The sequence below is a fragment of the Peromyscus maniculatus genome, chromosome 2 (assembly GCF_049852395.1).
Source record: "Peromyscus maniculatus bairdii isolate BWxNUB_F1_BW_parent chromosome 2, HU_Pman_BW_mat_3.1, whole genome shotgun sequence".
Taxonomy (NCBI): domain Eukaryota; kingdom Metazoa; phylum Chordata; class Mammalia; order Rodentia; family Cricetidae; genus Peromyscus; species Peromyscus maniculatus.
The window spans coordinates 67,791,641-67,808,098 of record NC_134853.1 but is presented as its reverse complement, the minus strand read 5'-3'; the positions used below and the strand labels follow the sequence as shown (position 1 = coordinate 67,808,098).

Genomic DNA, 16,458 nt, shown 5'->3' with positions numbered 1-16,458 from the left:
GCAAACAAAGACGGCAATGGTATAAGTAATACAGAGCAGGAGGGAGAGTGGACGGCAAGGAGACAGGGTAATGCATAGTGAGACCCTGTTGCAATAAACAAATGACAGATCAGAAGCAATGCTGTTCTAGATTACAGTGGCGGCCAGCACTCTGGGCAGAAGGTTTTGGTGAATCATAAGGTAAATTAGTAAAATGAAAGAGGAACTCTCTACTTAGAAGGGTTGAAGGCTTGAGGGACCCAGTTTCATGGCAGAGCACCTGACTAGCTACCACACACACAACCAACCCTACAGTCCTCAGCACTACCGGGGAAAAAAAATAACGGTGAGATTTGAAGGCCACTTGTAACATTTATTGGCTGTATGGCCTTTGGGATAGAGTTTCCCTGTTCCAGATCTCAGTTTCTTTGTCAATAAAATTATATTACAGTATCAGAGGCTTTGACTTATATTTTAACAGCCCCCCTTTTTTCTGAAAAAAAAAAAAAAGTCTTGAAGGAAATCTAATTTGTAAAACAAATAAGATCAGTGAGACACTAGGTTGGTTACCCAGGTTTAATCCCCAGAACGCACGAAGGGCAGAAGGAGAGAACAGACTATATAAAGTTGTTCTCTGACCTCCGTATGTACACTGTGGCTCCCACGCCCACACAGGAGGCATATAAGTACACAATAAAAAATAAAATAAAAGCAAGATTGTTCTAGTCGGAGCAAGGGTAAAGGCCTCAGAGTTTTGTCCCACTCTTCCCTGCCACTTCCAAGGCACTCTTGGACCTCCAGGAGGCCGGAGGAAAAGCTTCAGAAACCTCTAAAGACCTTACCAGCTCTAGTATTCGATGGCCCAAGGTGTAAAGTTGGCAGAGATACCTAGAAAAAAATTATTGAGTGCTGCTTGCACTTAAATGCTTGAAAATGTTGAACTGAAGCTGGGCATGATGGTGATGCCTTTAATCCTGGCAGAGGCAGAGGCAGGCGGATCTCTGAGTTTGAGGCCAGCCTGGTCTACAGAGTGGGTTCCAGATGAGCCGGGGCTACTTGATAAGACCCTGTCTTAGCAAATAAAAATAAATTTGAATAGTTGCCAGGAAGTTGTCATATAATAGAAAAAATTGAGTTTTGTTAAATTTGCCTGACTCTCCTTATAACAATTTAACACCCCAAACACCTGAACCTGTACATATGGTAACTTCTCTATAAGCCATGATCTAACCTATATACACGGCCCAGATAATCGACTCCCTTATCATTTATACTTACTCTAACCTAGCATCCTATTTATTTATTTATTTATTTATTTATTTATTTATTTATTTATTTATTTATTGTTTTTCGAGACAGGGTTTCTCTGTGTAGCTTTGGAGCCTGTCCTGGAACACACTCTGCAGACCAGGCTAGCCTTGAACTCACAGAGATCCACCTGCCTCTGCCACCTGAGTGCTGGGATTAAAGGCGTGCGCCACCACCGCCCGGCTAACCTAGCATCCTTATTCAGAAGGTCTTCCTTGTCAAGCCAAAATTCCTCTCCATTGTAGTCATTTTTTTTTTAAATGCTCATGTTCTGCTTTCTGGAGCTAAAACAAGGGAGTCCAATCCATCCTGTACACCTTCACAGGAAGAGAGCTATCAAGTCTGCCTTACTGCCTCTTCTCCCTTGCTCCTTCTTGCCATGAATAGTCCATAAAGATGACTTTCTGTTTCCTCATTTCAGATCTTCCAACACCCACTCCCCAACACACACACACACACACACACACACACACACACACACACACACACATCACACACACATACACTACACACATCACACACACCCCACACACATATACACACACACCACACACACACACTACACACATACCACACACACACACCACACACACATACCACACACACACACACCACACACACACATACCACACACATACACACCCCACACCCCACACACACATCACACACACATACACCAGGGTCTTATTCTAGTTCAGGCTGTACTGGAACTTACTATCTAGCCCAGGCTGGGTTTGAATGTATAGTGATCCTTCTGCTTCAACCTCCTGAGTGCTGCTGGGATCACATTCATGAGCTACCAAACCCGGCTTCAATTCAACATTTTCAAGTATTTAAGTGTAAGTAGATTTTCGTTTGCTCGTGGCTTCACAAGAGCATGTGCTAGCTGAGCGCTCTCGCACAAACGGCCAGCTCTGATAATGACACGTACACAGAACCCACATTTTATTATTTGGCCACTGTTCTTTCCAGGCTACACAGTAGCTGCTCTCGGTGTGTCAAAAGTAGATAGCTACAACTTTTGGTCCCAAGGAAATTATGAAGACATCTAGTTGGGGGGAGGGATGAAAAAAACATTCAAGACTCGAGGCTCAATGAAATAGGAATCGGTAATGTAAATAGATAGAAGCATCCTGCCGTCCAAGCTTGTGATCTAACCAGACTTCAGGGAAATACAATTCTCACCACTATGAAATCTGATTGCTGTCGAGGCAATATGAAATAGCAGTGTTGGAACAAAAGCTTCATTCGCTGTCCCTCACCAGACCCAATAAATCCCACGACCTCAGGAAGTCAGCGTGTGGTGTGGGCTGGGGTACCTTCTAGTGTCAGGACTATGGGACACAGCGTGTAAGAAGCATGACTTAGTCCCTAAGGAAAAAAAAAGCGAGCAGCACAGCCATTGGCCATGATGCCTGTGGGGGTGCTGGACCTTTATGGTTTCCTGTGCTTTGGTTGCCCTGGTAACCTGAGGCCTCCCTATTTGCGTTGGCATCAGAGGTCGAGAGCGGAAGCAGAGCTGGAGCACCAGGAAGACGTGCAGGGGGGAAAAATGTGGGCAAGGTAACAGTTATGGCACAGGAGGGTCAGGCCTAGGACAGAAGAGTTACTTGATTGTGGGTGGAAGGGAGTGTCATATAAAATTCAGATCTCTGGATTTCACACCTAGCATTTCCGACTTAGCAGATCATCGAAGAATTCAGGAGCCTATAAGTTCATGAGGCTGTCTCCTACCAAGGATGTCAAAGACACTAGATTTTGTTTTGTCTTGTTTTAGGCAGTGTCATACTGTGTAACCCTGACTGACCCGGTACTTATGTAGCCCAGGCTGGCCTTAAACTTGAGGCCATCCTCCTGCCTCAGCCTTCCAAGCGCTGGGGTTACAGACATGCTACCACCACTGGCCTGGAGATTATTTGAGCATTGCTCTGAAGAAATCTCTAACGTTTTCTTTTCATTCCAGATCCTAAAGCTGAGACACACCCCAAAGCTACTCTGGTAGACTCTAAAGATAGTTTCTTGGTCTGCTTTTTAAGTTGTGCATTTTTCTTTTTTTAAAAAAAATTCTTTTTATTTCATGTGTGTGTTTGCCTGCATGTATGTATGTGCATCATCTATGTACAGTGCTCACGGATCTGGAGTCACAGATGGCTGTGAGCTGCCACATGGGTGCTGAGAACCATGTCTGGGTCCTTTGCAAGAGCAGCCAGTGTTCTTGATTGCCGAGCCATCTCTCTGGCCCCTTATTTTGCATCCAATTCTGCTATTCAGCGGCTTATCATCCCTTTGCCAGGCTTCTAAGCATAACTACGCTCCGTCCACCGAGGACGCAGCAGCCATATCCCTACGTGGTCACCTGGTGTCCCATCCTCCTTTCGTTCTCTTTAGTTGCTGTCCTACTCACATCCCTTTATTGTCTCTTGTCCCCATCTCCGTTCCTATCTCTTTAATGAAATTCACAAACAGTAGTTTCTGGGGAGTTGGAGAGATGGCTCAGTGGCTAAGAGCACCGGCTGCTCGGCTAGAGGACCCAGATTTGATTCCCAGCGCTTACCTGGCAGCTCACTACCATCTCTAATCCCAGTCCCAGGGCACCCCATGCCCTCTTCTGGCCTCTGTGGGCACCAGGCCCAAATGGAGTGCACAGTCATAGGCAAAACACCTATACACATACAATAAAATTTAAAACCTAATTTTAAAAAGTAGTTCTGGACTGAGAAGACAGCTGGCTGAGTAAGGTGCTTGTCACACAAGTGTGGGGACCCACATTTAGCTCTCCAGCATCCTTGTACAAGCCAGATGTGATGGTGCATCCCTATAGCCCCAGAACTAAGGAGACAGGGACAGGTGAATACAGCCAGTCTAGCAGAGCAAAAATGGTTTAGTGAGACACTCTGTCTCAAGAAGTAAGATAACTTCCTGGCATAGTGGGAAAGTAGATACAGGTAGATCTCTGTGAGTTCAAGGCCAGTCTGGTCTATAGAGAGAGTTCTGGGTTAGCCAGAACTACACCGTGAGACTGTCTCAAAACAAAACAAAACACCACGAAAACAAAACACAAAGCAAAAACAATTACAGAAACCAAGTCATGTTGTAAAAATAACGGTCGTGATCACTTTGGCAGCACATATACTGAAATTGGAGTGATACAGAAGTTAGCATCACTCCAAGCAAGGATAACGTATAAATTCATGAACATTAAACTGAGCAGTGGTGACACATGCCTTTAATCCCAGCATTTGGGAGCAGAGGCAGGCCAACCTGGTCTACATAGTGAGTTTCCAGGACAGCCAGAGCTACACAGAGAAAACAAAATAAATAAATAAATAGTCTCAAAAACAAAACAAATAGATAAATAATAATAATTCTCCCAAATTATTTCCAAGAGAAGAACTAAGAGAAAAATGCAGAGATGAGCAAAAACAAAAACAAAAACAAAAACAAAAAACAAAAACAAAAACAGACCAGTATCACAATTCTGTAGTGACAAAAGCTATGTAACAGTCCAGTCGGCAGCCTCTGCTCAGCCTCAGCCTCTGCCTCTGCCTCAGCCGGCAGCAACTTGCTCCATTTAGTAGACACCCCGGCCAACTGTTGTCAGCAGTGAGTAGAAGTATAAATCAAACAGAAGACTGGAAGCCTTCTTAGTAATCTAGTTTTAAGTCTATTTTCAGAAATAGGGGGCCAGGCAGTGGTGGTGCACACCTTTAATACCAGCACTTAGGAGACAGAGGCAGGCAGATCTCTGTGAGTTCGAGGCCAGCCTGGTCTACAGAGTGAGTTCCAGGACAGCCAGAACTGTTACACAGAGAAACCCTGTCTCAAACACACACACACACACACACACACACACACACACACACACACAAATAGGGGTAGGGTAGACCTGGGAGGAGTTAGGAGAGGCGGGGGTGGGGGGTGGGTATGATCAAAATACATGGTATGTATGTGTGAAATTCTCAAAGAACTAATAAAAGTATAAGTAATTTACAAATGTAAGAAAGGCAAGAGCTACAAATGGAATTGTAAGTGACGATTATTACAATCAGGTAATGCAGCAGGGTAGAAAGAGAAAGCCCACAGATGAATAGGGATGTTAATGAGGACTAATGGCGGTTAGCCGGAGATTATTGGTGGGAGGAACTACCACAAATGTAGTAACTTCCAAGCAAAAAACTATGTAAACCATGAACAGAATGGCTCCAATGGTACAGCGACAGGGTGGGAAATTTCAACGTGAACTTTCATTTTGAGACAGAAGCTCACTCTATAGCTCAGGCTGGCCTCAGACTTATGGCAATCCTCCTGCCTTAGCCTATACCATACCCGGCCTCAGTGAGTCTGAAGAGACAGATCGGAGTTGCAGTCAGAGCTACAGAAGGATCTTTCATAGTCTGTCAGAATATTGGGCTGTTTGGACACAGCAATTAGACACTCTGAATCTGGAGGAAGGATTTTAATCGCAAGGAAAAGGTAACAGCTGTGGTAAAAGTAGTTTAGAAATAATCTGGAATAGAAAAGAAAAACAGGTGATAGCAGAGGAAGGAAGGCAGAAATGGAGCATGCAGAGTAAACAACCAGAGCAGAGCTTTTTAGAGGCCCAAGGACACATCAAAGAAAAACAGAGCATTTCAGCAAGGGTGTTAAACGTGGGAGAGAGCCAAAGAGGGCCATGGGCTTTTAAAAGGGGGGCGCGAAGAAGTAGCGGTGTATGTTGGCAGAAAGAAATGAAGAGATGAGAGGAAGGAGAAAATTTATAGCAGAGGAAGCTGGTGTGGAGTTTTCCTCTCAAGATGTCCAGCAGAGCAAGAAGAAATAAAAGCCCTGGGAAGGAGGCTGGGCCGGGGCTGGAACACCATGAGACAGAGGAGCAGGGCCCAAAGTAGGACATTTTCTTCTTTTCATTAACTGACCCAGATTTCCTTGTTTGCGACCAAAGACAACTGCGGAGTTTAACGCTCTTTACATGACAAAGATCCTAACCCTTGCGATTGCCTTTGGGGCAAGATAGCACACATTATGAGGATCAAGACAGACTGTGTCGCAGCACAAACAAATCCATTTTAGAAGTCACTGTAAGTGGCTGTGCTGTAGACACACGACTGTGAGTCAGTCAGCTGTCTTCCTCTTGTGGGCCACACAGCAAACACAGCAGCTTAGGGCTGCCTACCAGTCCACACCAGACAGTCGGTAACCAAGCACACACGGCGGGACTGTGACCCGCTTTTCTTTGCCTACTGGAATCCGATGCCCATCCCAAGGAATCTTTTACTTAGGTCAGAGTGCACAGGACAGGCTAAAGGCTGTGGAGGAAAAGTTAAGGTTAAAAATAAAGACAATTAACTAAAGGAAAGGGAAGCAGAAGTGTGTTGCTGATAAGAACCAAGACGGATATGCAGAATTCAGTGCAGTCCAAAAGCCCCGAGAGCTCCAGGTCAGAAAGAAAAACACTCAACATCATAGAGCCCATACCCCCCATACCTCTCTCTCTCTCTCTCTCTCTCTCTCTCTCTCTCTCTCTCTCTCTCTCTCTCTCTCTCTCTCTCTCTCTGTCCTTCTCTCTCTTCTTTCTGCTCTGGAATTCACCAGCTCAAGATGATCTTCCCACCCCAGCCTCCCCATCCCAAGTGCCGAGAACACAGGCAGGAGCTACCAGGTTCGGCCATATAATCAACTAATCTTTTAAAATGTTTTAAGGCTTATTCATGTGTATGAATGTTTTCCATTCATGTATTTATGAGAACCATGGGCATGCTGGGTTCCCAAAATCGGAAAAGGCTGTCAGATGCCCTGGTACTGGGATTATGAGTGGTTGTGAACAACCATGTGAGTGCTGGGAATCAAACCCAGGTCTTCAAGTATAAATGCTCTTAAACCCCAAGCCAACTCTCCAGCCCCCATAAAACTAATCTTAATGACCTAAGTTTTGGTATTAAGTCAAACACATAACATTGGTTTTCAACTTTTATCCAAGATTTTATTTTAAAATTCAGTAAGAGTAAGTTGTTTTTTTAAGGTAGGGTCTCACTCTAGCTCAAGCTGGCCTCACGCTAGTGGCAAGCCAGTTTTCTCGGCTCAGGGCTGGTTATATGGAAACAACCCTAACGGTCTTACTTTGGGGGCCTGGGACGGGGGTACTGATGGCAGGCGGGTTGCTACAGTAGACAGATTACTTCATTTTTACACCATCCACTACCTTTGCTGGGCCGGCCAACATGGTGTTCCAGGGTACCTGAGAAATCCAAACATAATTTCTCCACCACGGAAAGCCTTTTCAGAGCCAGGAACTAGTGCAAAGATCCAGATAATCGAACTCTCCATCTCCCTGAAGCCTCTCCTTCACACAGGCCTCTGGACACACACCTCTGGCCCATCACACCTTACCTGCTGGGATGGTGGACGCTTTGCTCTCAGAAGCCTAACCCAGCCTGAGCCTCACCGTAGCCTCCCGGTTTTTCTGGATCCTCCTCTCTCTAGGAAGACTGCAGGACTCCCCCTCCCCGCCCCCACAAGATTCCCAGGGGCTCTACCCTGCCTGGCTGCCTCTATTCAGAAACAAACTGGATTTGGGGGCTTTGCATTTTGCACTGTGGTGCCAGCTGTGCAGAAAGCCCCCTCCATGATTTCTTTGGGCTCCTTTAAGACCCTCCCCTCCCCGGGCTCCAGACCTCCAATCTCCCAGAGCCATGATCTTCAAAGGCCATGCTCTGTCCCATCTGGGCAAGGCGGGCAGCGTGGGGTGACTCAGCCCCGGAATGTGCTCACTTCCCCACTCTGCACACCTGCCTGCACTGCTGGAACACAGCCTGGCCCCCCACCAGAGGATGTTTTCCTTCCCCTGCACAGGTGGCCGGTGCCAACCCCTACCCAGACTCCCGCCCTGCCCCTTGCCCCAAAAGCTGCTCTCCCGAGACTCAGTGGGCTGTGCTTTAACCACTGATAACCCTACACATCCACAGCAGTGCCCAGGCCACCCCCCCCCCCCACATCCACAGCAGTGCCCAGGCCACCCCCCTACACATCCACAGCAGTGCCCAGGCCACCCCCCTACACATCCACAGCAGTGCCCAGGCCACCCCCCCACATCCACAGCAGTGCCCAGGCCACCCCCCTACACATCCACAGCAGTAGCAGGCCATCAACCAGTTCTACACTGCCCTGAAACCTCAGAAAGTAATCCTGCTCAGCCCCAGCCTCCTTCCAGAAGTTCCCACAGCTACATGCCTGCTTCATCTGCATTCCAGGAGGCTAATTCTCACTTCAAAGTTGGCTGTGGGTCAGACACCAGTGCCCACCAGGTCCCACTTCTGGACCCCCACCGCCTCCAGGATCTCTAGCCTCCCACTTGCTTCCGCTTCTAGTCAGTAGTTACTGAGAGAATAGTCTGCATCAGCCGTCAGGTGGGTCCCCCGCAAAGCTGTGGTAGAGCTACCTGATGACCAGACTCCTAAGCCCTATACTATGCCTGATGCCTTCTAATCCCTTCTCCAGCCAAGACAGCAGGGAGTCAAGGCCATGCCCCCTACACAGGAGCTAACCTGGGTGCACCCTGCTAAGTTTTCCTTTGCTTTTGTCTTGACACCCCTCTGAAAGGGAATCTTGTTCTCTCACTCAATTTGGTGGGGGTGGTGGTGGGTGCTTGAGGTGGAACCCAGGACATTGGGACAAGCACTCTATCAACAAACCACATGCCCAGCCAAAGCAAAGGGCATCTTGGAGGAAGACAGCTAAGGAATTAGGGGGACAGTGACTGCTGAATGAAGAGATGGCTGGCAGCCCGCCAGAAGTAAGACCTATGTGCTGTACTAGGTGATGGAGTAAAGCTTGGAGTGAATGGACTACAGACTTGAATGAAAAGCAGAGCAAACATCTGTGAGCAGGAGCAGGATAGTTGGAATAACACTGAAATGTGGGAAAGTGAGGTAAAAGAAGTCCAGTTGGAGCAGGGCCTTAGTAACAAACTATTGTAAGTGCTCAAAAAGGAGATTTGGGATGCACATGAGGGGGGAAAAAGGGTCAGGATCAAATAAGAAAAAACAGAGTCCTAAAGCTAGAGGAAGGCAGGGAGGGCAAGACGAACCCTCTTCCCAAGCTACTGAGGTGGGAAAGGAGGCTTAATCAGCAGCATGACCTTTCACACCAGATATGAGGGACGTCAAATGTCACGACTGAAACCATGTGGCTCCCGGGGCCACATTTGCTTTGGAAGGAGGCAGTAGAGTACCTGGGAGCCTAAATGTGGAAGGCAGAAGTTGACCTGGAGAGTGCAGTCCACAGTAGAGCTGTTGACTGGCTTCCAGAGGAAAGAACACCAGCATTTTGCCTGAGCTTTAGCCTCAGTAAGTGGCTATTTTCTGAGGGCCACGGGCCAAAGACGGTGCTAAGAACATCCCACATGCCATCTCATGAGGAGCCCATGAGCTGGCGTTTCCACTCTCAATGTACAGGTGAAGAAACAGGAGAGCAGAGTGAGGTGACTTGTGTGAGGCAGATGGCCAGTAAGAGTTACCACCTGAATCCCAGCAGTCCGTCTACAGCCTTCCAGAGCCTGCAAAACTCAAAGAATGCCCAAGACGGAAGTCCACGAGACCTTGTTCTGCCACCAGGAAAGAGGGGGTATATCTGTGGAAGTGGGACGATTTCTGTTACGGTACTCAGAAGAGATGCTTCTCTTTGAGGTAGGGCATTGCTAGGCATGGGGCAATCTGGCATCTCCTGCCCATTTGGGGTAAAAAACAATGGAAAGTTTATCTTTGGGGTGCCCATGGATGAAGCCCTCTCCCACAATGCTGAGGGTAGCCATTTCTCAGATGCATCAGGGACACCCTGCCCAGGAACTGAAGGAAACGTGCTCTCCACACAGATGCCCGCTGGCTCTCCTGGAGTCTCTGGCAGTTGCACCCTGCCGCAGCGCCTTGGTTTGGCTGGGGCACAGGATTAGCCATCCCCAGGAAATGCCTCCCTCCGGTTCAGGCAGGGATCCCAGCACACACACCCCTGGTGGTGGAGGGCGGGTTGATGGAATGCTTCCTCTCCGCAGGTCAAGGAGATCTGGGGACCACCTGGGGCCTTCAGCCCTCCCCCTCCCGGCTGGGGTAGTGCCCAGTCCAGTGCCCCTTCCACGGCCACCTCCCTCCTCCTAGCTGTGTGGGGGCATGAATCAGCTCTCACAGCTTGTTAAAAGCTGGACCTCTTGTTTTCATGCCCTCACCTCAGGAAACGGAGTTACAGCCTGTCCAGTTCTACTCAGCAGGGGGCCAGGGTCCTCACTTTATAAACATCGCCAGCCTGTAAGAGCAGAGGGCACTGCCATGGTATGAGACAGGAGCCCAAGGAGAGAGAAACCCAGGAGTCAAGGAGCAAGGCAAGGAAAGCAAGGGGATCCGGCCAGAGGAATCTGAACACACGCCAAGAAGGGTCTGAGAGCTGAGCTGCAGGAATGGCACTAAGGATGCTCTGGGCTGGACAGGGCAAGGGGATCCTGGGAGGCTGGAGGATCTTCGGCTTGCTGGTGTCTCTGCTCCTGCAGCACCCGGGAGTTAACAGCAAGTGTTACTTCCAAGCTCAAGGTAAGGTGGACTGATGCTTAGGGAAAAGATGGGGGTGGTGACCACGGCTCAGGGGTGACCCTATGTTCGAATACTCAGTCCTTCGATCTGTGAAACCGGAAGGACGATAGAGAGGGCTGGTGTGCATGGCTTCTCTCCTGCCCCAGACCAGAAGGACTGCGGCCAACACTCCCAATCCTCACCCACTAACAGGACGATTCATTCTTCTCTAGCCCCCTGCCACTATGACGGGAAGTATTTCACTCTGGGTGAATCCTGGCTCCGCAAGGACTGTTTCCATTGTACCTGTCTGCATCCTGTTGGTGTGGGCTGCTGTGACACGTAAGTGACCAAGAGTGGCCAGAGGGAACGCCACTGGTGTGACTGAGGGATGGCCGGGGACTAACTAGACTTCTGTGAGGCGAGAATAAACAGAAGAGCATCATGCAACCGCAGATGTGAAGGCACCGACGGGAAAGGGAGTCGAGGTAGATCTGGAGGGACACACTCCTGCTTGGAAAACTAAGAAGTCCTTCTATGGGACTAGAGAGCTAAGGGAGGGAGTCTGGGGGACACTGAAGGAGGCTCTCGGAGGATGGCTGAGAGGGAAGGGCATGCCGTGAAGGTGGCTCTTCACTGTACTGACTCTCCTAATCTTTGGTTTCCTAGGTCTCAGCATCCCATTGACTTCCCCGCTGAGTGTGAAGTACGCCAGGAGGCAGGAACCTGTCAGTTCTCTCTGGTGCAAAAATCTGACCCTCGGCTGCCCTGCAAAGGGGGAGGACCCGACCTAGAATGGGGCTCAGCTAACACCCCTGTTCCTGGGGCTCCTGCTCCCCACTCCAGCTAAAGGATCACCCATCCGCTGACTGCTCACTGCTGCTGCCACTTCCAGGGAAACCACTAGCAGCTGCCAATTTACTCTGAATAAATAAATCAATGCCACAGCTGAAAGCCTGGTTCTCGTCGCCTGCGTGGGGCCCCGTGTGGGAAAAGCGGGGCCCACCCAAGTCCAGGTGTTGAGTTTCAGCATCTAGAAGAAACCAGTGCCACGGTGGGCATGTAGGCCAGTCTCAGATAGTTACGCTGCTGGTGCTGGGGCCTGGGGCAGCGTATGAGGCCAGGGCGGGGCTTGTGGGAAGCACTTTGATGGGAAGGTCCCAGCTGAAGGTGTCTACAGGCACCTGCTCAGGCCCTGTCCAAATCGCAGGTTCAGGCTGCTCCAATGGGGGCAGAAGGACCAATCCTGGTTCTCGGGATGTTACAAACTCAAAATGCAATCGCCACTTCAAAGACACTGTGAAAGGAAAAGACAGAGGGAGATACTTTAAAACCATTGTTCTCAACCTATGGGGCTCAACCCCCTTATGGGTCAAAGGACCCTTTCACAGGGGTCGCCTAAGGCCATCAGAAAAGAGAGATATTTACACTATGGTTCATAACAGTAGCAAAATTACAGTTATGAAGTACCAATGGAAATAATTTTATGGTTGGAGTCACCCCAACATGAGGAACTGTATGAAAGGGGTCACACTGTCAGGAAGGTTGAGAACCACTGGTCTAAAAGGTCAGGTGTGGTGGCACACGCCTGTAATCCCAGTATTGGGTGAAGCCAGCAGGACCACAAGTTCAAGGTCAGCTTGACGCCAGCTGGGGGGACTACATGAGACCCTAATATCAAAAAAGGAAAAAAAGAAAGCAGGCAAGTGGTGAGCAGTAAGAGCCGATGACGGGATGTGGTTAGTAAATGAAACAACAGACTCAGAACCACCAGGATGGCTCAGCAGGTTAAGGGGACTGGCCACCAAGCCTGGTGACCTGAATTTGGTTCCCAGGACTCCTATGGCAGAAAGAACCAGCCCCAGAAAGCTGTCCTCTGACCTGCACACACATGCTGCGGGGCACCTGCCCAGTCCATGCATTTAAAATTCCCTGTCTGGGTGTGATGGTGCATGCCTTTAATCCCATCACTCAGAAGAAGAAGCAAGTGGATCTCTGTGAGTTTGAGGCCAACCTGGTTTACACAGTGAACTCAGGCCAGCCACAGCTACGGTGAAAACCCGTCTTTAAAAAAAAAAAAAAAAAAAGCCATGCAGTAGTGGCAAAGCCTTTAACCCCGGCAGAGGCAGGCGGATCTCGGTGAGTTCAAGGCCAGCCTGGTCTACAGAGTGAGATCTAGGACAGCCAGGACTACAGAGAAACCCTGTCTTTTTTTTTTTTTTTTTTTTTGGTTTTTCGAGACAGGGTTTCTCTGTGTAGCTTTGCGCCTTTCATGGATCTCGCTCTGCAGACCAGGCTGGCCTCGAACTCACAAAGATCCACCTGCCTCTGCCTCCCGAGTGCTGGGATTAAAGGCGTGTGCCACCACTGCCCGGCGAGAAACCCTGTCTCAAACAAAGAAAACAAGGAGACACAGGGCAGGAGCTTCGCTCAAACACTTCTTTTTAGGAAGTCTGGTGTGTTAACATGTTCACCAGAGATGCCATTAAGGATTGCAGCATCAACTCCTAGAAACACAAGGTCACCATAGTCAAAACTAGGTAGCTTGAAGTGAATGTGCCGAGGAGCCAGAGCTCAGCATCACGGGGCCAAGAACGGTACTTTAGAGCCAGCTAGAGTTCAGGGGTCAGCACATCTAACAGACAGGGAAAGAGGAAAGATGTGAGAAAATGCGAAGGCTTGGGTGCGTATGTCTGGAGTTTGGGGACCAGGACCCATTACACCGGACCTAAGCCCGGCATTTACTCCCCTGCGCCTTTCCCCGAAACAGTGGGGCGCTCACCAATGGCAGTGCAGAAGCCAGGGGTGGAGCAGAGAGGGATGGGCAGAGAGAAGCTGGTTCTAGTTGTATGTAGGCAGGACTCCTGGTGCCGGGCATGAGTCACATGGGACACTGAAGGGGCAACTCCTGTCCCCCGGCGTCGCTGGTATTCAGGCTGGACGCGCTCTTCAGTCTGCAGGCTTACTGAAAACTGGGAGCAAGAAGTGAGGTGTAGAGCAGCAGACATTCGGAAATATGGACTGTAGGTGAGTGGTAGCTCTGAGGAACCCCGATTTCCACTTCTACAAAACACCCCTCTTTATGCAGGCCCCCCTTCCATCCCAGCCCTCCAGGCCGAGCGCAATAAAAGCCGGTCCCTTCTCACCTGCAAACAAGCCACAGTTCCTTCCCCTAAGTTTAAGGTCCCCACCACGTCCTCGCCCAGTCTGTACACAGATTTGAAGATACCAAATGTCCCGACTTTCCCTCGGCCATCGCTGATATTGTATAGATCTGGGGAGAATAGATATCAAAAGGCTACAGTTTACGCTGGGGAAAAATCTAGACTGAGTCTCAGAGGCCAAAACATGAGACTTTTCTTTATAACGGGGGCAAGATATTAGGGGACCATGAAGGGATGTGGTAGACAGGAGACTTTTTCAGACAGGAATACACTAAGGGAAGGGCTGGATCAGGGCAGTTCTGAAAGGATTCTCACGGAGACTGCGGCAGGAGGTGGCAGCCATGAGGCGCTCCCCAGCCAGCTCAGCTAGCCATGAATCCTTCTTCCCACTCTCATCCTCCTCTAAGAACGGACTGGACGGAGCCACAGCCTCATCTTGGGGAAAGTGGACATCCTGAAGACCTAGAGAGAACGAGCAGAGGGGATGCTGGGAGGAATCAGAGATGTGAGCAGACAGCTGGTTTCAGAGTCCAGCCTGAGGAGGGTGAAGGGGAGCCATGCTTTAAGGTCGACGTCTCGGCTTGCTCCCCACTCATCCCCAGCACTGTCCCTAACGCCGCCGCCGGGAGTCCCGACAGGTCCCCTTGGCTAGCCTCTGCCCCCACCCTCCCTCTAGGAACCTGACTCACCAGTCAGCACAAGAACTCTCAAAGGGACTCGGAGTAAAGTGATGGGCGAGTTGACGCGCTGGCAGCCAATGGTCAGTTTGTAGACGTACTTGACCGACTGACCCCGAAAGGAAGGCGGACCCTCCGTGGGCAGCACTTCACTGTAGGAGTCTGGTTGGGAAAACAGCAGTCAGGGCAGCTGGAGGCAGCAGGGTCCTCCCTCCAGGACACTTAGACGGCAATTCCAGGCTGGAGGGCAATCACTCACATGATTTGGACTCTCCAGGGTCAAGCCTCAAGTCACAAAAGAGAATTTTTGGTGGAGTAGAAAGGATGCACTGACCCCTCTCACCTATGAAAAATAAGAAAGACTGCAGTTAAATGACTCCACTGCCCATTACTGACCAGAGTCACACAGCAAGTGGAGGCAGGGAAAACCGCCATCTTTCTGTTGTAATATGGCAACAGTCTGGTAATACGGCCCCCAAATCAACAGTTAAGTACCTTCCCCTACACCTGTGGTGTGTTGGTGACGACATCACGTAAAACTTAGCTTTACCCCTGGGTGACAATGACTTCCCCTCCCTCCAAGACAAATACTCTCTCTCTCACCTCGGTGCGGCAGGAAGACGGTCTGGCTGTCAGGCTGCACATCTGGCTGGCTGGAGTCAGGGGGAGGCAATGCTACTCGACTCTCGCTGGCATGGAACTGGCAGTGGATCTGGGCACTGGCCCAGGCCAGAGCCTCACTGTGGAAGAGGAAAAAGAGGGGATGGGAAGACAGTTCCTGACTTCACAAATGCTGTCCCTCCGATACTGTCTGACCAGACCACCAAGGTGAGATGACTGTCTCGTGACCAGGGAATCCAGAACCCCCAAAGTGAAACCATCACACAATGCAAAGTGCATCCAGTTCAAAGAGGGAGGAGGAGGAGGAGAGGCGGGTAGGGGCCATGGCATCCGCATCTTTGTGGAAAAGCCCTTCCCTACAATGAGCAAGGAGGAGGTGACGATAGCGCAGTGACAGGACAAGCAAAGCTCTGATTTAGAAGGAGCGAACGCCACCACCTTCAGTGCCAGCATCCCCACCTGGATGCAGAAGTGGCGGTCGGGGGCAGGGGATTAGTGACAGTCACTAAACATTCCAGAGCCTCCCCCGCCAGAAATACAGGACCTCGACTCAGCTCGGCCACCACTTCAATCATGGCAGCTCCAGAACCAAATCTAGAAGGAAACACACAGTGCCACAAGTCAGTACCGTGGAAAGAAGAAGTGGTGCCTGGGACCTAGAGTTATGTCTCGATCTGGGTCCCAGGGGGCAAGAAGTAGGGTTTTTCCTTTCGGTGCGGGTGGGAAGCGCTGGGATTTGGGGAGCTGCGGGCGGATTGGATGGGCGACGGATACCGACTCTACTGCCTGCGTGAGGGCGTCGCTCTTGCCCAGACCTCTCCGAGTCCAGAGTCGGACTAGGCCCCCTGCGCCGCCACCCACAGGCTCCCAGGCCTGCCTCTGTGCCCGCTTCCCTCCAGGCTCCACATCCTAGCCCAAGACACCGCTGCGCGTCACAACTCTGGATACAAACGCGGACTCTTACGGATGGAGGTCCTCACCTGCCCGCCCCTCCGAGACGCGGCTTGGAGATCGGTGGCGTCCGCGGTACCAGCGGCGCGGCAGAGGCGGGACTTCCTTTGTCACACTGCAGCGTTGGGGCACCCCTTCCGGTCCGACCTGTGGGGTGCTTCCGGCCGGAAGGGGCTCGGGTGGTCCCTGGGCTGCGGGTCACCCTCCCAG

At 50.2% G+C, this 16,458-nt stretch overlaps 2 protein-coding genes across 2 annotated transcripts; one reads left to right on the top strand and one right to left on the bottom strand.

The window, feature by feature from the left end:
• Positions 1 to 7,238: 7,238 nt before the first annotated feature.
• Rgp1 (RGP1 partner of RAB6A GEF complex) lies at positions 7,239 to 16,425 on the bottom strand. Its single transcript, XM_006986009.4, has 9 exons — positions 16,278 to 16,425; positions 15,757 to 15,891; positions 15,280 to 15,416; positions 14,936 to 15,019; positions 14,689 to 14,838; positions 14,315 to 14,461; positions 13,982 to 14,109; positions 13,618 to 13,807; positions 7,239 to 12,132 (listed from the first exon to the last, which is right to left on the bottom strand). The coding sequence occupies exons 2-9, from the start codon at positions 15,870 to 15,872 to the stop codon at positions 11,909 to 11,911; spliced, it is 1,176 nt and encodes a 391-aa protein (XP_006986071.1). The 5' UTR covers positions 15,873 to 15,891; positions 16,278 to 16,425; the 3' UTR covers positions 7,239 to 11,908.
• Positions 10,727 to 11,685, top strand: Msmp (microseminoprotein, prostate associated). Its single transcript, XM_006986008.4, has 3 exons — positions 10,727 to 10,856; positions 11,069 to 11,177; positions 11,505 to 11,685. The coding sequence occupies exons 1-3, from the start codon at positions 10,727 to 10,729 to the stop codon at positions 11,683 to 11,685; spliced, it is 420 nt and encodes a 139-aa protein (XP_006986070.1).
• Positions 16,426 to 16,458: the final 33 nt, after the last annotated feature.